General features: G+C 43.3%; 3 protein-coding genes across 12 annotated transcripts in view; 2 read left to right on the top strand and 1 right to left on the bottom strand.

Annotated features, from left to right (window-relative positions):
• LOC142571480 (uncharacterized) overlaps positions 1-11,727 on the top strand; it is a 63,487-nt gene extending 51,760 nt beyond the window's left edge. For 7 of the 8 annotated variants that reach the window (XM_075679861.1, XM_075679864.1, XM_075679860.1 and 4 more), the window contains 5 exons: positions 982-1,215; positions 2,677-2,808; positions 3,664-3,756; positions 6,956-7,117; positions 11,556-11,727. In XM_075679861.1, coding sequence (XP_075535976.1) covers positions 982-1,215; positions 2,677-2,808; positions 3,664-3,756; positions 6,956-7,117; positions 11,556-11,727 — 793 coding nt within the window. The remainder of the gene's footprint in view (positions 1-981; positions 1,216-2,676; positions 2,809-3,663; positions 3,757-6,955; positions 7,118-11,555) is intronic. The other variant, XM_075679865.1, reaches the window with a different exon arrangement.
• The window catches only part of LOC142571481 (uncharacterized), a 102,989-nt gene extending 90,353 nt beyond the window's left edge, over positions 1-12,636 (top strand). Inside the window, exon 5 of the mRNA XM_075679868.1 lies at positions 12,149-12,636. Coding sequence (XP_075535983.1) covers positions 12,149-12,374 — 226 coding nt within the window. The 3' untranslated portion in view covers positions 12,375-12,636. The remainder of the gene's footprint in view (positions 1-12,148) is intronic.
• Positions 12,514-19,593, bottom strand: part of LOC142571482 (transport and Golgi organization protein 2 homolog) — a 206,500-nt gene continuing 199,420 nt past the window's right edge. For all 3 annotated transcript variants that reach the window (XM_075679871.1, XM_075679870.1, XM_075679872.1), the window contains exons 4-7: positions 18,094-18,167; positions 17,276-17,432; positions 15,721-15,831; positions 12,514-13,478 (exon numbers count right to left, since the gene is read on the bottom strand). In XM_075679871.1, coding sequence (XP_075535986.1) covers positions 13,322-13,478; positions 15,721-15,831; positions 17,276-17,432; positions 18,094-18,167 — 499 coding nt within the window. In that variant the 3' untranslated portion in view covers positions 12,514-13,321. The remainder of the gene's footprint in view (positions 13,479-15,720; positions 15,832-17,275; positions 17,433-18,093; positions 18,168-19,593) is intronic.

The following is a 19,593-nucleotide window of genomic DNA, read 5'->3' as shown; positions in this document are numbered from 1 at the left end:
CTGTGTGTACAGTAAACTAACCTGTACAAACAATCCTGTTATGCTGGCTTCTGCTTCCTATGTCAGATTGTCGTTAGTGAAACCACAGGTCATGATCAGAGCTCAGCAGCACTGACAAAGACAGAAGGGTCTTTGTTCAAATATTTCAAGCCCTCTTTGATGCAGTGAGAAAGCATATTCAGTCCTAATAGTTGTGACCAAATGCCAATGCCTTTGAATTATACTGCTCTGTATTTACGTTAATACTTGCTGCGGTGAGTTGTGGCATTGTGCTTTGTGGCATTGTGCTGTGTGCAAAATTAAGGGCTGGCTTCCCGCTGGATGTGGCTGCATTGTAATGGGGTAAAGTCAAAAAGCAGTTATGTATCAAACGTCAAGTACACATTGGAGAATTCAGGGGTCAATATTAATATGCAAACCTTTCGATGCGGCATTTCTCATAACCCTTGTGTTGTATTGTGGCAATAAACCTCGTAAATAAATTTGTGTTCGGAGGGTAATGCTCCTCTATCAGGCTGAGGTTGCTATGCTGATTTGGGACTGCAACTGTTTTGGGTCATGCCTGGCTTATCTTTTTAAAGGAGTACTGACATCATATTTCTACTTTTAGAAATTCTTCTGCATGCTTTACTTGCATGTAAAACAAGCACTAGACCTGCCATTGTTGGCATTATTATGACTGCAAGATTTCCTGAGCAATAAGGCTGAGTGTGATGACGTTGCTCATTATCTCCTGGCTGCACTTGTGTGTGGCAGTGGCAGCAATTGTGGGAGTGGACTGAGCCAACGGATTGAGACATTGTGATGCATCCCGTCCTGGGTACTGAAACTATCTTATAGAAATAATTATAGTAAATTAAGGTTTAGGTTCTTTGTACCTTCATTTAGCATAAAAAATTAACAATTGAAAATGTCATGTCAGCAAACTCCTTAAACAATTTACGTGTCTCTGAAGCTAAGGGTCATGCTTTTCATTTGTAGTCTGAGCAACAGTGTCCCCAGCATTGGCTCTACAACGACTGCCGCGCCTGCATTTGCACTGCCTGCCAAGCTGCGTTGGAAGCAGAACCAAGTGGGGGAGCGCCAGGAATGTGCCATGCCAGCCAAGCTGAGGCACAAGCAGGACAGGCTTCTTTTGTCAGCAGCCAAAGGCGAAAGCTGCAGTGTAGGCACTGTAGTCAAGGTTGAGCCTGGCACATCGTCGAGATGTTCAATGTAAGACGCACCTTCATGGAGCACTTGGGCCACTGATAGCATTGTCCTCAAAATGCTAGGCAGAATGTGGCTAGCTTGCAAGGGCTTTTGAGTATGAGTGCCTATGTGCAGGTTTCTTGCTTCTGCAAAGTGCAACACATCACTTTTGCTACATTGAGTTTGATACCTCAATATTCCGATTTAAAGGCTAATTGCAATAAAACATTGGACCGCATAAAAAAATGTTGGTTTCAGACAGTGTATATATAGAGCGCCCCCTGTGCAAAATTTTGCATTGATATCGGTGGGTGAATCGTGAAAAGCTCCCAATTTAAAGTCTCCAATAGAAAAATTGGTAAAAAGAAAATGCTATTAGGGCTGGCTTAAGATAACTACTTGAAATGCTGAGCATCGGAGCAGTGCATGGGCGCTAGCTTAATATATCGGGCACTGCTTGTGGCACACTGAAAATCTTGCTCACTGTCTTGGAGTTGTCATACCCGCTAACCACTAGGTGCATGCATTGTTTGCTTAGGTGCTATTTAGAAGCTGGTAGCAAGAAAATTACAATTACCAGCCCTGCAGCACCCTTGTAGCTTTTCCAAGGTAGCTTGTATTGTGTATAGCACTACTTATTTAAAACCAATTTAGCCAAAGTGAAATTCTCAGTGTATTGCAAATTTGCCCTCTAGCATTTTCAATGCGCTCTAGCAGGTTTTTAATTGTGGATAGTTCAGCAGACAAATGGCTAATTATGCTCAAGCAAAATTTCTTTTATGAATAAACTCTCGGAGACAAAAAAATAAAAATGATCATGTTCCAATTTTTCTTGATAAGTGATGTTCGAGCTTTAGGGGTTAAAACTTATAAGTTGTCACAGAGGTATTGTGGCACTTAACCTATTCACTGCAGTGTCCTTCTAATCTGCTTTTCACCGGATCATAAGAAAATGCAATAGTAAGAAATGCATAAAATGGGATCAGTGAGTTTTTCAGTGAGGACATAAATGGAAAAATTTCTTAATGGGTTTTCATTTTGCTTTTTCTTACGTTCAGTTCACTCATTTAATTGTACGGTATTAGCATGGTTATGTTGGGACTATGTTCCATTTTTTACGCGTGTCCTTTGTTATGCATTTATTTGCATTTAGAGTGATTTGCAATGTACAGTGTCAAAGATGTTTATTTTTCACGAACAAAATGACAGCATTGTCTCTCACTGTAACAGGATGCTGTTTTTTACCGTAACAATAACTGATAGTACTAAGATTTCATAATGGTAAAATTAATTCTTAGCATGGCATTTGGTTTCTGGAGGAAACAAGCAAGTAATGCACCCTAACGTGCTGTTAAACCTAATGCACCACAACACTTTTGAGCACAATCTGAGTGTGAACAAGCCCTATGGTTCAGTTAGAATACTTAGATATGGTGTGTCACCATTTGTACAAGTTATGGTATGCATCATGTTGTCTATCCATAGAGCACCACCGCTTGTGGCTACTGTCAAGACTGAGCCCAAGGAACCACCATCGGAGCGACGTTCACGTGCCAAACGCTTGTGGTGGGAACAAATCAAGCAGCTGGACATAAGGCTGGCTGGTGGAGGAGGAGGGTGAGTTGTGCTTTTACGCTGTTATTGGCAATCTAGTGGATGCATACGTTGCTGGTGGGATTTGTGTGGCCTTCGCTATTCTTTGTCTTACTGATGTATTCGGACAATGTAGTTCTCATTCTTTACTTCAAGGCCTTGAAGTAAATGGTAGCAAATGGTAGCACAAATGATAGCAATTTCAAGTGATGAAATTTCAGTCTGGCTGTGCATGGCCAATTGCATAGTTGTTTTTGCGTGCAGAATTATGTATTTGCATGTGTTCTTATGCTTAGACTTATAGATGAAATAAATATGGCAGTACTTTCACTGAAGGCCTGACCTCTCAGATGCTTATGTGTTTTTGTGGAATGCAGATATACAAGAATGAAACAAAGAAAACGTGAAGACATTTTCAGTATCCATGAAATATAAAGCATTTATTAGGTTTTTTAGAATCTACCTTTAGAAAACTGTACAGTATATCACAAATGAAACTAGTTCTATCTATAAACTGTACTGAAATTGTTAGTAATGTTTTGTAGCTTTCAGGTTTATAGACAAATTGGAAAAGTACTGAAAGTTGGGCGAGTTGTTAGCTACTCATTATGAAACTGCAGTGCACACACAACAAGATGCAAGGCAGAGGTAATAACAAGGTGCTTGTGTGCGCACTGCAGTTTCATAGTGAAGGTGACAGGTAGTCTGCTCTGCCTGAATATGTTACTTAAAATAGTGGACACAGCCTCCCCTGTATCAAGTGTGAGAAATTCAGCCTTTCAGGAATGTTAACAAGGCATTGTTGAGAGCAAACCTCCCAGTTAGAGCTGGCTGGCACTTCAGCAGCCATTTTGTGTTGGTTCTTTTTCCTGCCTCCAGTTGTGCCATCACTGAGGAGTCTGTAGAGGATCTTCTGAGCTCCTTGCCCAAATTCTTGTTAGCAGAGCTTTTCCCTGACCAAACGTCGACAAGGTGCAGTCCCTACTCTTGCATTCTGTCATGTGTGTTTAGTCCTGTGCAAAAGTGGAGCAAGGGCTTGTTTGCACCAATAATTTTTGCTGCATGCTGAGTATTTTAATTTCAACTTGTTCTTTGTCAGATTTTTTTACGTGACAATTGTTTCTCAACAGCGTCTGGATTGCTATTCACAGGCTAGTCAAAATTCAATGAAAGTGGCAGCTTAACTGTTCGCAATATACCTTAATTTGGCTCTTGCATTGCTCAGTGATTCAAAATCAAAATGCTCCTGCTGAAATTGCAGCATGAAATAATACAGTCGATGCCCAGTTTTTTAGACCGCACATTTTTCAGAAATGCCTGATAATTCTGGTTCATTCACTGCACTGCCATGGTACCCCATAGAGCCAATGTATCAGGATGTCTGAAATTTCAGGCGCTGAAACCCTTCACTGTACAATTTTCCATACTTTTTGCCATAATCACAGGTGTGAAAAGGCATTCATTGAAGCCACCACCACTGTCATTTTGATTACTTCACAGCTGTAGTTACTGTGGCAACGCTAGGCCTAACTGCTTCTATGTTCATTACCAAGCTTCCTGCAGTTAGGTACCGTGCTCTTCATTGAAAGAGTTTGCCGCTGTCTGCAATCGTGTTGACTCCACACTTGTCGTCCTTGCCGATGGCTTTGCAGCATGGAAAGCACAGCAAAGATCAAGTGTCGTGTAATGACAGTTCTAGAAACCTTCGCCACAATAGAGCAGTGTTACATGGTCAAGCATATGCAAAGTTGGTGCAGTGAAGCATACTGCAAGTGGAAAGGGGCTACTGTCATGGCACACAGCATGTATTCCTCAATTATACATGTGTGCACCTGCATTCTTCTCCTATCACAGTACGAGCACCTATATACCTAATAAGTGCACTGGCAGGCTTTCAAAGCTATTTCGGACGTCCTTGAGACAATTTGAGCGTTTGGGGACAGTGAAAGGCAAGCAATTTCTTTTTCTGTTTTCATCACCCCTGGAGAGTCAGAAAAATTGGACGTTGACTGTAATGCATGCTCATATCATTGCCAATGCCTACAGTTATTTAGTTGCACAGGCAGTGCAGCTAAATAACTGTAGGGTAACACATTCATGTAGTTATATGTACTGTATTTGCCCAGCTATGCTAGGTACCTATCGTTTGTAAAAATCTCAATTTGCACAGGTGGTCTGAGAACCTTTTAAGAAGTCATCTCTAATGTTTCGTATTGCTGATTATATCTCATTACTAGTTGGTTTAGTTTTATTCATACATTTTTACACTTGCACAAGCAACAAAAGTGCTAGCAAAGGAAGCATAATGACAATTTTTCGAATCTGACTGATACTTGCCTTATCAATATTCCATCTGTGGATTGTTTTGTATTTGACCCTTGAGACATTCAAGTTCCTTTTCATACCCAATTTTACTGCAAAGTTTTATTGGTCTTGTGCCTAACCATTTGATTTCCTAAAATGAACAGCCTGTGGCACTCTTCAGTTGTTTTATGCAGGTTTAACTGGTATCTTAGTTTATAAGTGCTGGACGTTGTAGACTCTTGCTATGATGTCTAAATGGTATGGTTATTCATGATGGCAGACATGAATAAGAATAAGCAGCATGCCACATGAAGCCACTAGTTCCTGTTAAGCAATTTGTGTGTGTCCTATGTCCATTATTTCGGGGAATGCCTGAAGTCCTAAAGGAATTTGCATCAGCATACTTATTGTGCAGTAGAAGGGGAGGCAGCTCTGTCTTCATTCTGTGGATGAAACATTACAGCTTCAGTTTTAGTAACATATGGTTTCAGCTTGTTCTTTAAAGACCAGGCTTCAGTTAGTGTCTTATTCGCATCATAATCTTTATCTGTGTCTAAATAGCTTTTTTTTTTTTTTGACACTTGTGAAAGAAAGTTGCCTATATTCAGGAGAAAATTTTTATTTAGTTGGTCCCTGTTCACTCCAAATTCTCGTTTGGGGACTGTAATAATGCCATTTATCTACAAAATGGAAAAACTGTCCTAGAATACTTTCTTGTGGGACACTTAGTTTTTTCATCAGAGGTGTGATCAGAAATTTGAACAAACTGTGATTGACTCTAGGTATGATTAGGCAATGAGGGCTGTTCTATGGATGCCATGGCTTTCTGCATATCAACTGCAATACTTCATCAACTGCAACACAGCAGTGCCTAAATGTCTGCTTTGTAATATTTTAATGCTTTTAAATTTCTTCTCCAATAATAATAAAAGCAAGTAATGTATTTGGTTTAAAGCAGGGCCACACTTCTGGTCTAGAATGAATTGTCTGTTGCAGCTTCTGTCTGTCTGTACACGTCTCTGTGTGTGTGTGTGTTTGAGATAGCAGTGCCTATTCAGGACTTGACAGGGTGCCATGAAGAAACAGGAAGGGTTAAGGAAGATCGAGCATGGCAAAGTGTTTCGTGCAGGTGATCATCTTGCATTAACTTGCGTGCGGTTCAATTCCTCATGAAAGCATTAGGTGCAGTGCTTCTGTATAGTGTGAGAGAGGTGCCAGGTAAAGCTTAAAGCTTGTGTGACCCACATGTGTACTTGCCATGTTGTGGTTTGTAAGCGTAGTACTTTCTGCCTTGACGACACTGGTGAATCCATGTATTGCAACAGTTGTGTGCAAGTAGTACAGTGTTGAAGTCTGGGGCACTGCACGTAATCTTTACCTTTAGTGCACCACAGACCGTTTTGGAACAAACCATATGCTGTAAGCGGTGCAGAAATGTGCAAATAAAGTGGAAGTAGATATTTGTGCCACAGGATGTCTTAGTGCACAGTGTAGCGACAACTCTGTGGAGTGAGAGTTTAGATTGATGCCTGGTGGCTTGAAAGGAGAGCAATTTAGTACAGTGTGGTGATATTTAAGTGAGACAGCATTGCTTGAGAAAGGTATTCTGTCTAAGCATTCCTTTTGGTATAGTAAAAATAATTTTGGGGGTCCTTTGTTGGGTTCTTTAACACTTCATCAATTCATGAATTTCTTCTCGAAACCAGGTCTTTCTCATAGTCTGCATCCATTTCCTGCATTAGTGGCTGTTGAGGTTGCTTAGTAATCACAAGTGTTGCAGGGTTAGTACATTGTAGCCGAATAGTAAAAGCGCACCTTGTGTCTTGTGGCAGGGTGTAGACTAGTACAAGGCAGTTGCTTTTCTCAGGAGGCAACGAAAGAAGACGGCTCTTCAACCAGATGTGCCTGCCAAGACTGCTGTCGTGCCCAGCCGACGGTCGCTTATCATGAAGGAAAACTGGCGCAAACGAAAGGAGGCCTGGCTCTCTGCTGCTGCGCAGACTTTGGCCGCCGCTTCTCAACCTGGATGGTACGACAAAGCTCTGCTTTTGTGTACGAGCAGCTTTGAGTGAGAAAGTCCAAAAACTGATTGACTCATTGCATTAAGCAGCTTGCAAACACAAACATTTATCCATTTGATTTGGAGGTGATGCTTTTCTACTAAACGTTCCATACCATATTTACTTGCATTATGATCGCACCTTTTTGTAAAAAAAAAATTGATGCAAATTCAGAGGTGCAATCATTACGCGGGTTAAATTTCCCACGAAAAGAAACATTCTTTTTTCATCCCGCATTTGCTGCGGGATGACAAGCTGCCGCTGCCATTGCGGGACACCAAAATGGAAATGGCGGCCGGCGGAGCAAGCCGAATGCGTCGAACGCGATTATTTTTCTTCTCGGGAGTACATTATGCACATTGAAACAGTTTCTTCCATATCAGTAATAAATAATATTGTTAATATCGGCAAGTTTGCGACAATAACGTAGCCATGTCCACTTTGAGGAGACAGAGATGGGCGTGCTTAGCTGCCAGTGACATAGAAACACATGGCAGCATGTTTCTGCTAAGGGTGGGCGAATATCTTAGCTGCATTACAAGCATCGGTGTATGAATAGGGTACACTTCTAATGTATTGGTGTAAATGCGGCCACTATCGTTGCAGCTTGCGCTTTGTTGCCTGCCCACGAGTGCAGACGAAAAGAATCGAAAGGTGCCCTTTATGTTGTTGTTGTTGACCGAAACCATTATGTAGCCTACGAAATAATAAAGCCGAGGCAAGTTTGGTTGTAGCTTTCTTTTTTTTTTTCATGGAAGTGCGGAAAGAGATGAAAGGAATGAAATGGGGCATCTGCTTAATAATGTTGGGTGTGTGCAGACCGCTTGGTATATCTTCAAGAGTTGTCCGCGTAGCATTCGACAGATGGTAAGCGTGATCATCATTAACTAGACTTGGCACATGACATATTGCTGCAACAAGTTAAAGGTGAAATCATTACACAGGAAAGACAAAAAAAATCTAATTTTGACGACAAAATTTAGGGATGCAATCATTACACAAGTGCAATCATTGTGCAAATAAATACGGTTTATATGGGTGCAGAGGCCCCTGTTTCACTGGCTCGTTAACAGAGGTTGACATTTCGCTGTGCATGCTGCTTAATAATGCACATCTGTGCGTTACTTGCTTGTTTCATCCAAAACTACATTTTTAGTAGCGACACAAAACAAAACAAGAATTTGCAACAACAGTATGGCGGTGTCATCTGTAGTTGTTTGTATTAAACATCGTGTGAATTGTGTTTGGTTGCAAGATGGCACATTTGTTTCTTACTGTGAAGTTTAAATTTCGTGTGTCATGTCGCCGCAGACAATCCATACTTCTAATTTATTCTGGCTATTAAAAGGTGAGCGCCATCAAATTATACCTTGGTGTGAAATATGAGCACAAATGAGCTAGCTGTTTAACCAAAACTTCATATACACTGCCTATTTATGTGTTCCTATTTGTGCAACGTTCAGTATTCTGCAGTAGTACATGGAGGCTAGTACATACAAAAGGTACTTGCATCTTTCTAGGTGTCAAGGCATGGAAATGAGCAGCACCTTTCTAATAAAAGTTGTAAATTGTCTTGTGATACCTTTTGTACTGTTGGCTGTGCTTCTTTCTTCTGCTTGCTGATGGCTTGCTTCTTTCTCTTTCTCATCCACTCCCGATATCTTTGTTTGTTTTATTTTATTTATTTAAGGCAGATTTACAAGGAATATTTGAAGATCGTCCTCATTTTTGGTTTTCAAAAATAGTAGTTGCATTGTTTTATTCGGTCTTATAGGTTACAGGATATCCAAGGTTTCCTTGCTTTTTATGCTTCTTGAGCGACTCCAGTGCAAAACATGTCGTATGCGGATTTGAGCGATACGAGAAAAGCATTGCAAGCACTATTTACATCCATTGCTTCAGTTACTTCTGTCCAGTGGTAACTCGAAATGAGTTCCAAAATGGCTCTAATATATTGTTCTGAGTATTTCCTAGTTAATGTCTCAGGGCTCGTATGGAGTGGTCGCTTTTGGGGTAGAAAACAGTATGTCTGCAAGTGGTCACTCGTATCACAAACTAAAGCACCTGCTTTCAGATTGAATCACTTTCATATGTGGCGGCAATTCTGGTTGATATATCAATTACATTTGAGCAGCTGAATGACTGGGATATTTTTAAAAACACAAAATCTCTGATTGTTAGGGCAAGCATTTCCATTGAAATCGCTAACTGTACAGTTTGAACTTTCCTACTGGGCTGTACTCCAACTCTTTAGTGAATTCAGAAAGGTCTTGCATGGTTCCAGGGGGTAGGCAGTACACTAAAGAAAATAAAATGTTAAGGCACTCTAAAGAAATATAATACAAGTGCTGCCAACAGTCTGCTTTCATTCAAACTGATCACCAGGCTAAAGCTAAGATTTGGGTTTTGTTTTATGCACTGAAGTTGTGTTATGATTGGACTAGTAAAGAAATTGTTTTTATAAAGATTTAACTCACTTGTAATAAATTGTTGCATTGTTGATAAAGAGAAAATGAGATATCCACCTAATTGTAGCATTTGCTGTAAAGGAAACTTGTACGGGTTCCTTGTAAGAAAAGCCTCGCAGTTGAAGAAAAATTACTCCTGGTCTTGACCCAGGACCACCGCCTTTCCGGGGCAGCCACTCTCCCATCGGAGCTAACCAGGCGACTAGCAGGATGAATTTTTCTTGATCTGCAAGGCTTTTTTTCTTTTTAGGAATCCGTATGGGTTTTCTATGTAGCAATTGCAACGATTGGATGTCTCATTTTCCCTTTGTTAATTACTTCTCTCCACTCTGTGGGTTTCAACAGAGATATTACATGAAATTGTTGCACTGTTCTCTGTGGACCTTACTTAGGCTGCACAACTATAAAACTATTTCTCTAAATTAGATTAAAAGCGAAATTCTACATTAGGTATGGTCTACTTAAAGTGGTAAAAAAAGCGGTGTCTGTATCCAGTGGCAAGTTAGGAATGCTGGAAAGGATCGTCTGCCCCAAACAAAGCATGATGCGTATGCCTCATGTCCTTTTGTCTATGGCTCGGTGGTTATGATGTTCTGCTGCAGAACTTGAGGTTGTGCAGCATTCTTATCTGACCTGGTGTTATGTGTGAAGATGTGCATAGGCTCTCTTTCATGCTTGCCTCACTTTCTTTTGCTTTTTTTCAATTATCTTCTAAGCAGCTCTAAAGTATCCCTGTTCAGACATAAAAGTAGCACTGCGCTTTATGAAACTGCCTTGCATTGTGGGCTTGCCTATTCTAAGCACTGGTTGTTACAAAGCAGCCCGTATTGGGCCTGATAAATGCATTTTAACGGCTGCTTTGGAGCAAGACAGGGCTCGCAGTATGAAGCAGTGGTCAAAATCTTGCCTCTGTCCTGAAGTTCACGTGCATGTTTGTCTTAATAGAGCAAGGAAGGTGACACAAGAAAACGGGACAGGCATTAAGTAAGCAAGCACTTGCTCTGTCATGTTGTTGCCATCTTCCTTGCACTATTGAGGCAAACATGCATTCGTACAGTGTAGGCAAACATGCATTCGTACAGTGTAGGCAAACATGCATTCGTACAGTGTCGCTCAAATTTGTCCCTTAAACCTATGTTCATATTTGAAAGACGTAATGACAGTATGGAGTATGTAGGAGTCAGTAGGAGTATGGAGCTGACAGTGTCAGCTACATTATTGCTGTGAAGGCTTGCTGGCAATTTCTCACTAGCATGGTTTATGTTTAGCAGTGGCACACACACACATGTAAGCCCCCCAATCAATGTAAGCACCCTGCTTCAATAGAGGTGCCTTTCTCATGCTTATGATTTGTAGGATCAGCAAATCAGTTGCACTGATCAGTGAAGTTAAGCAATATTTTTCTTGTACTTGGGCTTCGAACAAAAGACGCAAATGCTGTGCAGCTTTCAGTATCTGTAACACAATTTTATGGCTATTTACCCCCAGCAGTAACTCTGGTCTCATCATAGAGCAGACTCGTAATTGCAAGAGACTCCACAGTGGAGCGTGATTGGAGCGTGATTGCACAAACTTTGCAGTTTCAATTCTTTCTCTGGTAGCCACGTCACACCAAGGGCACATGTGGAAAAAGTTCTGTAGTTTTTGTGTGTTATGTATAGGTGCGCAAGAGAAGATGGAGTCGTCGATAATCTAAAGCCCTGCATCGTACTCTTCTTGTTGCGAACTTGCTGTTTATTGTGAAGGTTTATGCGTGTGCAAGCATGAAGCTAACGAACTCTGCTGAAAATGCTCACTATTCCTAAATTGCGCTGCAAACTTTTAAGGCCATATGCATGGTTTTTCTCATTAAGGTGTCTACGAGTGGAGAATCTCCCTCTTTCACAATCGCTACAAAGCTTAAGTGTGTGTTGAAGTGCGCAGTGTCTTTCCCTTGCAGTGCATCTGGCAGTGATCCCCCATCCCCCAGCACAGAGCAGTGCGAGGACTCTCGACCAACTGAAGATGGCAGTCAGTATCTGGCACGATCAATGGCACTGCTGCGTTGTCGTCAGTATCGGCATGACTTAATAGCTCAGATGGACCTACAGCAGAGGTATTGCAACCTGTGAGAAAACCCTGTTCACCCTTCTTCCTCGTTGTGCGAGCCCCATTCAGGTAAGCCGGGGCTTCCTGAGGCCAGGGAGAGCTTGTGTTGCAGTGCGTTTCCCCAGGTTCTTTCAAAATTGCATTTGATAAGGTCATGTGGAGCATTTTGATTCTTTAACTTCTTTAATTACTGACACAGAGGTGCAGTCATCTAAGCCTGGTGGATCGCACTGTTGGTAAAGGTTCCATAGTACTACTGGGTCAGATTTTCCTGACGTCTTCACACAAATTGTGGGAGAAGTGTCTGGATTGTCTAGAAAATCCTTTAGTATGCAAAAGTTGCTTGCAGCTTGGTGCATAAGATAGTTTCTCGAGGTGTGTTTTAAGCTGAGTGTTCATTTGTGAAATGTGCGAGAGTGGCCTTGCTGAAAACAGATCTTGCAGGGCTCGACCACAACGCCACTACAATGCACGGGGTATCCACATCAAGTCCAACAAGGATGCCTGTGACTGCCTGCAGGATGATTGCCCTGGCTGTCATTTTCCCTGCCCCAAATGTGGCTCACAAAAGTGTGGAGATGAATGCCGGTGCAACCGCAACTACGTCTATGAGCAGATTGAAGTGGAGGGGCACCCAGATGTGATCTTTATGAACTCGCTGCTTGCTTGAAAAGCTGGGTCCATCAACTCTTCCTTGTAGGTGTTTGCTGGTTTATACAAAGACTGCTCCTGTGGACAAGTGTTTCTCCTTTCATTGCATGCAGACCCTGCCAAAGGACCTGAGGAAGGTCTTGGGTTTTGCCACCCTATTTTGTGTTTAAAGCAGTGAGCTGGCTCCAGCCAATAGCAGTGTGGCCCTGTGTTGACTCATGTGTTGAGTTTTTTGTAAAATTTTTTGAGGGTTGATACATTAAACTTTCTGGCTTTCTGAACACACTGTGTTTGTTGGTGATGGTGGTTTGGAGAGCCTGCAAAGAGCCAGGGGACACACTCCTAGCATACTGCTGTACGCTAGGAGTGTGCCAAGAGTGTACTAGTAGCGTGCCATACTTGGCTGCTTTCGGGTGCAGGATCAGTGTGATTTATATTCTTATGTTGCTGCCACGCAATAGACCCTTTATGCGCCCGCATCTTGGCATGCGGTCCAAGAATGATCACAACTGAGGTGGGTCTGTTAAGGCTGTTACAGCTGTTCTAAATACGACCAGGGACAGGAGACTCAAAATTGGGTCCTCCCCCCTGTGCCCGAAGCTTCTTGTGCATGGTGGACGGCGTAGCCCATCCGAGCTTTCTCGACGTAATGTTTGGATATACAAAGGCAAAAAAGCTGTACATTCTGCAAACTGTTAATTGGACGTGCAAGATGATAGATCACTCGCATGTGTACACACACACACCGATGCCAAGGGTGCGCCTTGTTGACCTCGCTTCGCGTGAACACAAGGCCTCTTGTGCCTTGCGGAGTGAGCAGCGATTTAAGTTCATGTGTTCCTTTGCTTCGCATTACGCTTCTCCACCGTAATGGCAGCTTTCGCAAGAAGCATAGACGAAGCCGCGGACTCTGTGGGCGTGACATAAATAATAAGGATCAATGAATAACAGGCGCCTGGATCGCGCTCAAAGCCGGGACACAAGCGACCCGGGCTCCTGGATTCCGAACTGCAGCCTCGTCGTAACCCAGGGTTCGTTGCCGTTCAGGTCTATTGGCTGCTGCATGGTGCGCTCGGTGTAGTCCACACAGCCTCTGGAGTCGACCAGGATGACGCTGTGCGTCCTGCAAACGAGGCACCGCTGATGAGCACCGAGGCATGGCTTCACTGAAGGTTACCATGAAAGCATATAACAAAGCTCTTATGGTTTCAAACGTTCTGTGGCTTATTATGTTGGTCACAATCTCGCTCGGCTGTTGGTTCGGTTACTTCGAAGTATTGTTGCAGTTAGGTCTAGCTCGTTTTAATTCTGCTTCGATCTGGGTGCTTGTTTGTGTTAAGTGTAAGACAAGGCATAAATGATGAATGCCCTGATGTAGCCCTACAATAGCACCATGAAATGCAGGGCTCTTTCGTCCTCTTAGTGTATCTGTTATGTGTGTGGCACCCTAAGTTTCCTATCAAGGGAGTGGCTCCTACCTATTGTGGGGGATTGGCCAAGATATGGATGGATTATTCCAGTTTATAAAGACATAATTTCTGGATGTCTATGGAATTAGCACTATAGAACATACAATTATGTTATAATAAAGCCATTAAAGTCAGATTGAATAAATCAAAATTTAAAAGTACATAAACAAGAAAGTTTCAGACAGTGCAGCAAACGTCCCTGTGGCTGAATCCCAAAGTGGAAGCCCCAAAATAAGGAGTAACAGGTGCTAAGTCCAGGCCAAGTGTTCAGAAAGGTACTACCGACATTCTTTTTCATGCCCCAGTAAAGCGGCGACGAGATTTGCTTGGTTGGCTGGTTTTCCTTTATAATCGACTCAATCCCACTGTGAGGGATTGACCAAGGATCGGATCAGTTAGAAAAATTTCGAATAGATGAAGAAAAAACTAAAATTAAATATATTATGAGTTTCGCAGGGAAATTGTCCTGGGATTCAGTTAGAAACTTCTAAACACCTCTATAGTGCATAGACACACATATAATGACTCGCAAGTGAAAAGAAATTTCTTCGATAAAGTGGCGTTTCGCCCATGGGCCCGGCATTCGTCGGAGTGAAACATTTTATTTGTGAGAAATGGCAGCATGACAAGAAAGGGTCTGTAGTCTCATCACCACAAAATGAGCAGAAAGGGAAGGGCGCCAGGCCACATCTATACAGACAGTTTTAAACAGGTACTCGATGGTGGAATTTAGGGAACATGTTTATGATGGGTTGATGTTAATGATGCAAATTTGTTAATCGTGAGTCTTGCGTAACTGCACGATTAGACTGCGCCGGAATATTCTCCTGCTATACGCGCGGCGCTGTTATGGCGTATAGTGTACTTATGGTAGGCGTGATGGAATTATATTGAACAGCAAAGAATAAAAAAGGGTAAAGTTCTGCGCTAGATAAGGGTGACCCAGAATGCGAAGCTTTGGAAATTTTATCTTCATGCTAGTGTGGAATTAGCGCAGAAACACTTTTTTTTAACGTCGTGGTATTCATCAACTGTTGGAGGCTGGAGCCTAAATATATTAGGACAATAAAATACTGAATGGATCTGCGGTGAATAACGAGCAGTTGGAATGTCGGTGGTGTAAATGTAGGGAAAACACAGAATGAAAAGGACATTATTTTATTTAAAGTAATCTTCATTTTATTCTGTGTTTTCAAGAGTAACTACTTGTAAGTTGGCATGAACCGCGGATTTTTACGGCCGAGAATACACGCAGCGGAAAGGTAAAAGCAACGAGCTCGATGGCATAGCCACCGTTAAAGGATGGGGGGGGGGGGGTGAGGTCTTAGAATCCATACAATACACTCTCTCCAGCCACCCACCCAAGCCGTTTAAGTAGAAAGGGGACAGAAGCGTCATGGTGTCGTTCACGGAGGTCTAGGTGCTGCGAAAACTACGCGCTGCAGTCGCTTCTGGCTATTATTCGTCCTCAATGTGGTGGACCGAAATTTAAGTCATAAGGCCTGCTCTACACCTTCCCTTCAAAAAGAAGCATCGCTCGCTTCGCCGCGCTGCGCCACAATAACTGGTTAGATTAATTTACGCTAGCGATCTCAACAACAGTTCGCATAAGGACAAACAAGTCTGTTTTGATCAATGAGGCGGCGCGCTTCTTGGAACAGCCCTCAGCTTCCCGCTTAAAAATGTCTGGACAGACACATATTTGCTAAACTTCAGCGCACACACGTTCTGCTGTTTGACCAGCGGTGCCTCGAGACGTCCTACGTGACGGAGAGCCTCGAACAGCGCAGCCTTGGGGATCGGCCGCTGCTGGACGCCGCGAAACGAAGCTCGGAGACAGCTCATCAACAGCGCTCGCTGGCAATGCGCTCTCGCAAGATGCGTGGTGACCCTAACCTGGATCCGTAGTACTCGTCCTCGACCCGGACGAATACGGAGCTGAGGCTTCGTAGCGATTCTTCGGACCTGCCTTCCGCGTCCTTCAGCAGCTGGTCGTCGGGGAAGTACCTGCGTCAGATGTACGAGGAACCTTTGGTTGGTTATGCCCCCACCCCCAGAATGAAACACGGTGCACAGCTCAAGAACCGGCGAACCGTTGCGACCCTTTAATATCTGCCCTGTTGTGCCCAGTCATATATATAGAATTTATCACTGTATAACTGTCGGAGAATTAAAGAGAAAGAAAGCGCAGCTGGAGCCAGGAGTGAAATGAAATCCCGGTGCTAATATAAGAACTGATGAGCTGTAAAATATAGTGCTCGGCTAAAAGCTCGGCGAATCCTTTTTTTTTTTTTCTTTAATTGGTATATGACGACATATGCACCAACCGTACTCTCAAAGTGATATACAGCTTAATTTCTACTTTCAAACGCTCCACTGCGTTAGCCCATGACGCGCTCGTGAAAGTGAACCGGGCATTCTGTGGGACGGCAGCGCAGTCCCTGCGTTACGCGCTGCATATGCGACTTATGAGTTTCTTACGGCGTCTGACCAACCCTCCATAATTTAGACTTTCTTCCACCAGGTCATGGACGCGTCATGAGGTCATGATGCATCGGCTCGCTCCGTTTCCGTGATCGATGCGTCTATCGCACGCGATCGCAGTCAATAGACGGCGCGCGGATATCTTACTGCGATAGCAATTATATGCATACCCCAAGCGATTTTTTGCCGTCGGTGTCGCCGTAATGTTCCGTACATATTTAGGTACATGTATGCTATGTACCATGCCATGCAATATGACATGCAGTATGTGCGGGTTATATTGCCACACCATTATAACACTAAAGTTTCTCTTATATATCACGTCTTGTATCTTTTTTGACATAATTGTTCCTAGGAATTTCGAGAATGGCAGCGCACAAACAAATGTCATGAAACAAAACACCGACAGCGCATGCATTTTATTTTAAATCTTCTCATTTAAATATTAAAGGTGTGAAAAAAATTACGGCTAAAACCTGAAAACAATTGGCGCAGCTTTATTTCAAACCGCAGGAAAGGGGTTTAAAACATACCCGATACAAGAAAGTGGTGGTAGAGTCGCTAAGAAAGACGTTGGCTTTTATTTATAAACGTATATGAAATTGTCCGATGGCAGAATTCAAACAGAGGACCCCAAGCACAACAGCTGGTTTTTACTTAGCTTACGTTTACTTCAATTCACACTGCCACTACAAGTCTTACACTTGGTGTAATATTCTAACATGGTGATATCGCTTTCACTGCTTCGCCCTTATGGTGAAACTCTGATAGTTCTTTTTTATTATTATTATTATGAGCAACATCATCACGCCCAGCCTTACTGCTGCATGACGTCAGAATTGCACTCTGTGTCTTGACTTCAGGTCCGGCGTTTTGAGGTCAACTTTAGTATCAAGTTAAAATGCGCAGTCTTTCTCATGCTGCGCTTTACTCCTATAGCGCAAGTGTCTGGGCGTGGAACGCTCACTCGGTGCTGTTGCTCATCATCGCGATGAGCTCGTCGAGCAGCGCCTGCTTGCGGCCGACCTTGCCCTGTCGCTGCACGATGTCGCCGAACTGCGCCCGCGACTCGACCACTTTGCGCCACGGACGCAGCGGGTTGCTGTTGCCGAAGGCGTGGAAACCTGCGGTGTAAGCAGTAAGCGCCGTCGTGGAACGTCCCTTCTCGCAACGCCGACAAGAAAGAAAGAGGGGGGGGGGGGGGGTATTATCTCTCGCTGCTTCTTCAGCACGATCGCACAGGCGATATATTCGGGTAGCTTTTCGAAAGGGGCTCACTGCGCTGGCAGAGCCACCGCCCTGGAAAGACGTTGGTTCGGTGTTCGACACCCGGACCAGGGCGAATTTTTCCTTGAAACGCGAAGCCTTTTTCTGAGAATTGTAGTGTGGGTTTCCTTTGTAGCTTCGTGTTACTTTCGAGTGGATGACATTTATTTTTTTTTCCCTTTCGTGAAACTTCCTCCACACTATGGATTTCTGCAGAACTGATTTTCTATATCTAGCTCTTAGTTAGGTCATCGGCTACTATGCACGTACAGGGTGTTCCAATATTAAAGGGAACGTATGATTTGGTAATAAGGCAGCAATTATTGCTGAACCGTCAGTTCAGGCTTCAACGGCTGTTGCATCCGCTATAAGGAAATTCAAATCCTCAATAACGAGCTTACATTGCAAGGATATAGCGTACATAGCAATGATTATGTCCCGCTATCCGTTCATATGTACACGTGTTAATTTCGCACACCTAATAAATATACATGCGTACTAAGCATAGCAGGCTCCCACCTGGTTTTAGGTGAACTGGTGGGGAATCAAGGGCGTTCGTATAGCAGCAGGCTTGGATGTCCTGCCTTGAAGGGCTGCGTAAAAAGAGAGCATTTACTTTAGCAGAATGAAACACGCACACAAAGCACAGACCGCCTGCTTGGCCAATTCGCTGTTGCGGGTGTGAGTCATCGTTTGGGCACAAGAGCGAGAACATAAGGCAATAACAACAACGACATGATGGCCGCCCGATTCTTGGCCTATCCCCCTTAGTGGGTGCGAGCCATGACAGAGGTTCATCATCATCATCATCAACGTGATAGCGGCTCTGTCTCGTTTCTACAAAATGGTGCCGTAAAACCAGGATTCTTGCGGCCCTTCTCCAACTGGCAACCGGTCGTCACCGATTGCGGAGCCACAGAAGACGGCTTGATTCGAGGAGGTACCCGCAGATTGAGCCAACAGGACGAGAGAAGCACGCAAGGCCACCACGACGAGATCGGGTCTTGCGTGGATAAAAAGAGCAAACATAAGATGCAGGCCATCGATTTAACTGTTTCTTACAAGATGTACGCAGACATTTTGGTAAAGGAGCGGAGGGCACTGAGAACGCAGATAACCAATGCGGGGACAGAGGCTGAGAAGAGAAGAAAGTGGAGAGCCGCGAGTGCTGTCACTCGTATCAAGCCAGATTAAACTTCCGCAACGCTGAAAGCGACAACGAAGAAATAGAAAAAAAAGGTTAACCCCAGAGACAACTGATGGGGAATTTGAAAGAGCTATTGAGTACGACTCGACGATCAGAACAGCTCTTTACAGAATCAATCAATATATTGGTTGTGCAGCAGACTCATTCACCCCTCAACAATAGAGTGGCATGACTGAAAAACAAGGTTAACTGAAACCAACGTGATAAAGCTTCCTAAGCTTGAGTGGCTCAAGTTTGGCGGCGATAAGATGAAGTGGCAAACATCTTGGCATCAGTTCAACGCAGCAGTACATCAAAGGTCAGATAAGGCTGAAGATAAAAAAAATTAGCAATTTAATATCATCACTAACTGGGAAAGCAACTTAATGTATCCAAGGGCTCAGTTTTCCGATCGCAATTAGAAGCAGGCGACCGACACCCTAAAGGATAATTACGGCATTGAAGCAGTGTTAACCGAAACGCACGTGACCGAGCTAACTAGTCTGGAACCAGTGAAATCGTGCAATGACATTGAGAACTTAAGAAAGCTACGCCAGAAGATACAAATGCATGTTCGAGGGTTTGAGTTTCTAGGTCTACGCAGCGAGTCGCACGCATCCATGTTTCTGGTAATACTGAGGAGAGTATTAATTACCTGCAGAGTTCTATGTTGATATTAAGCTGAAGGAAAAGGAAGTGACCAACTGAAACGGGAGTGAGACCGAAAATTGGAACATCGCAAACTCTAATGTCGACATGCTTAAAAGACTAATACGATATATTCATATGCAAATAACTTGCAGAGAAAAGGTTAAGCACTGCAAATGGTATAT

This window comes from Dermacentor variabilis, chromosome 2 (assembly GCF_050947875.1).
Source record: "Dermacentor variabilis isolate Ectoservices chromosome 2, ASM5094787v1, whole genome shotgun sequence".
NCBI classification, from domain to species: Eukaryota; Metazoa; Arthropoda; class Arachnida; order Ixodida; family Ixodidae; genus Dermacentor; species Dermacentor variabilis.
The sequence above is the reverse complement of the archived record's forward strand: the minus strand, read 5'-3'. Positions and strand labels throughout refer to the sequence as shown.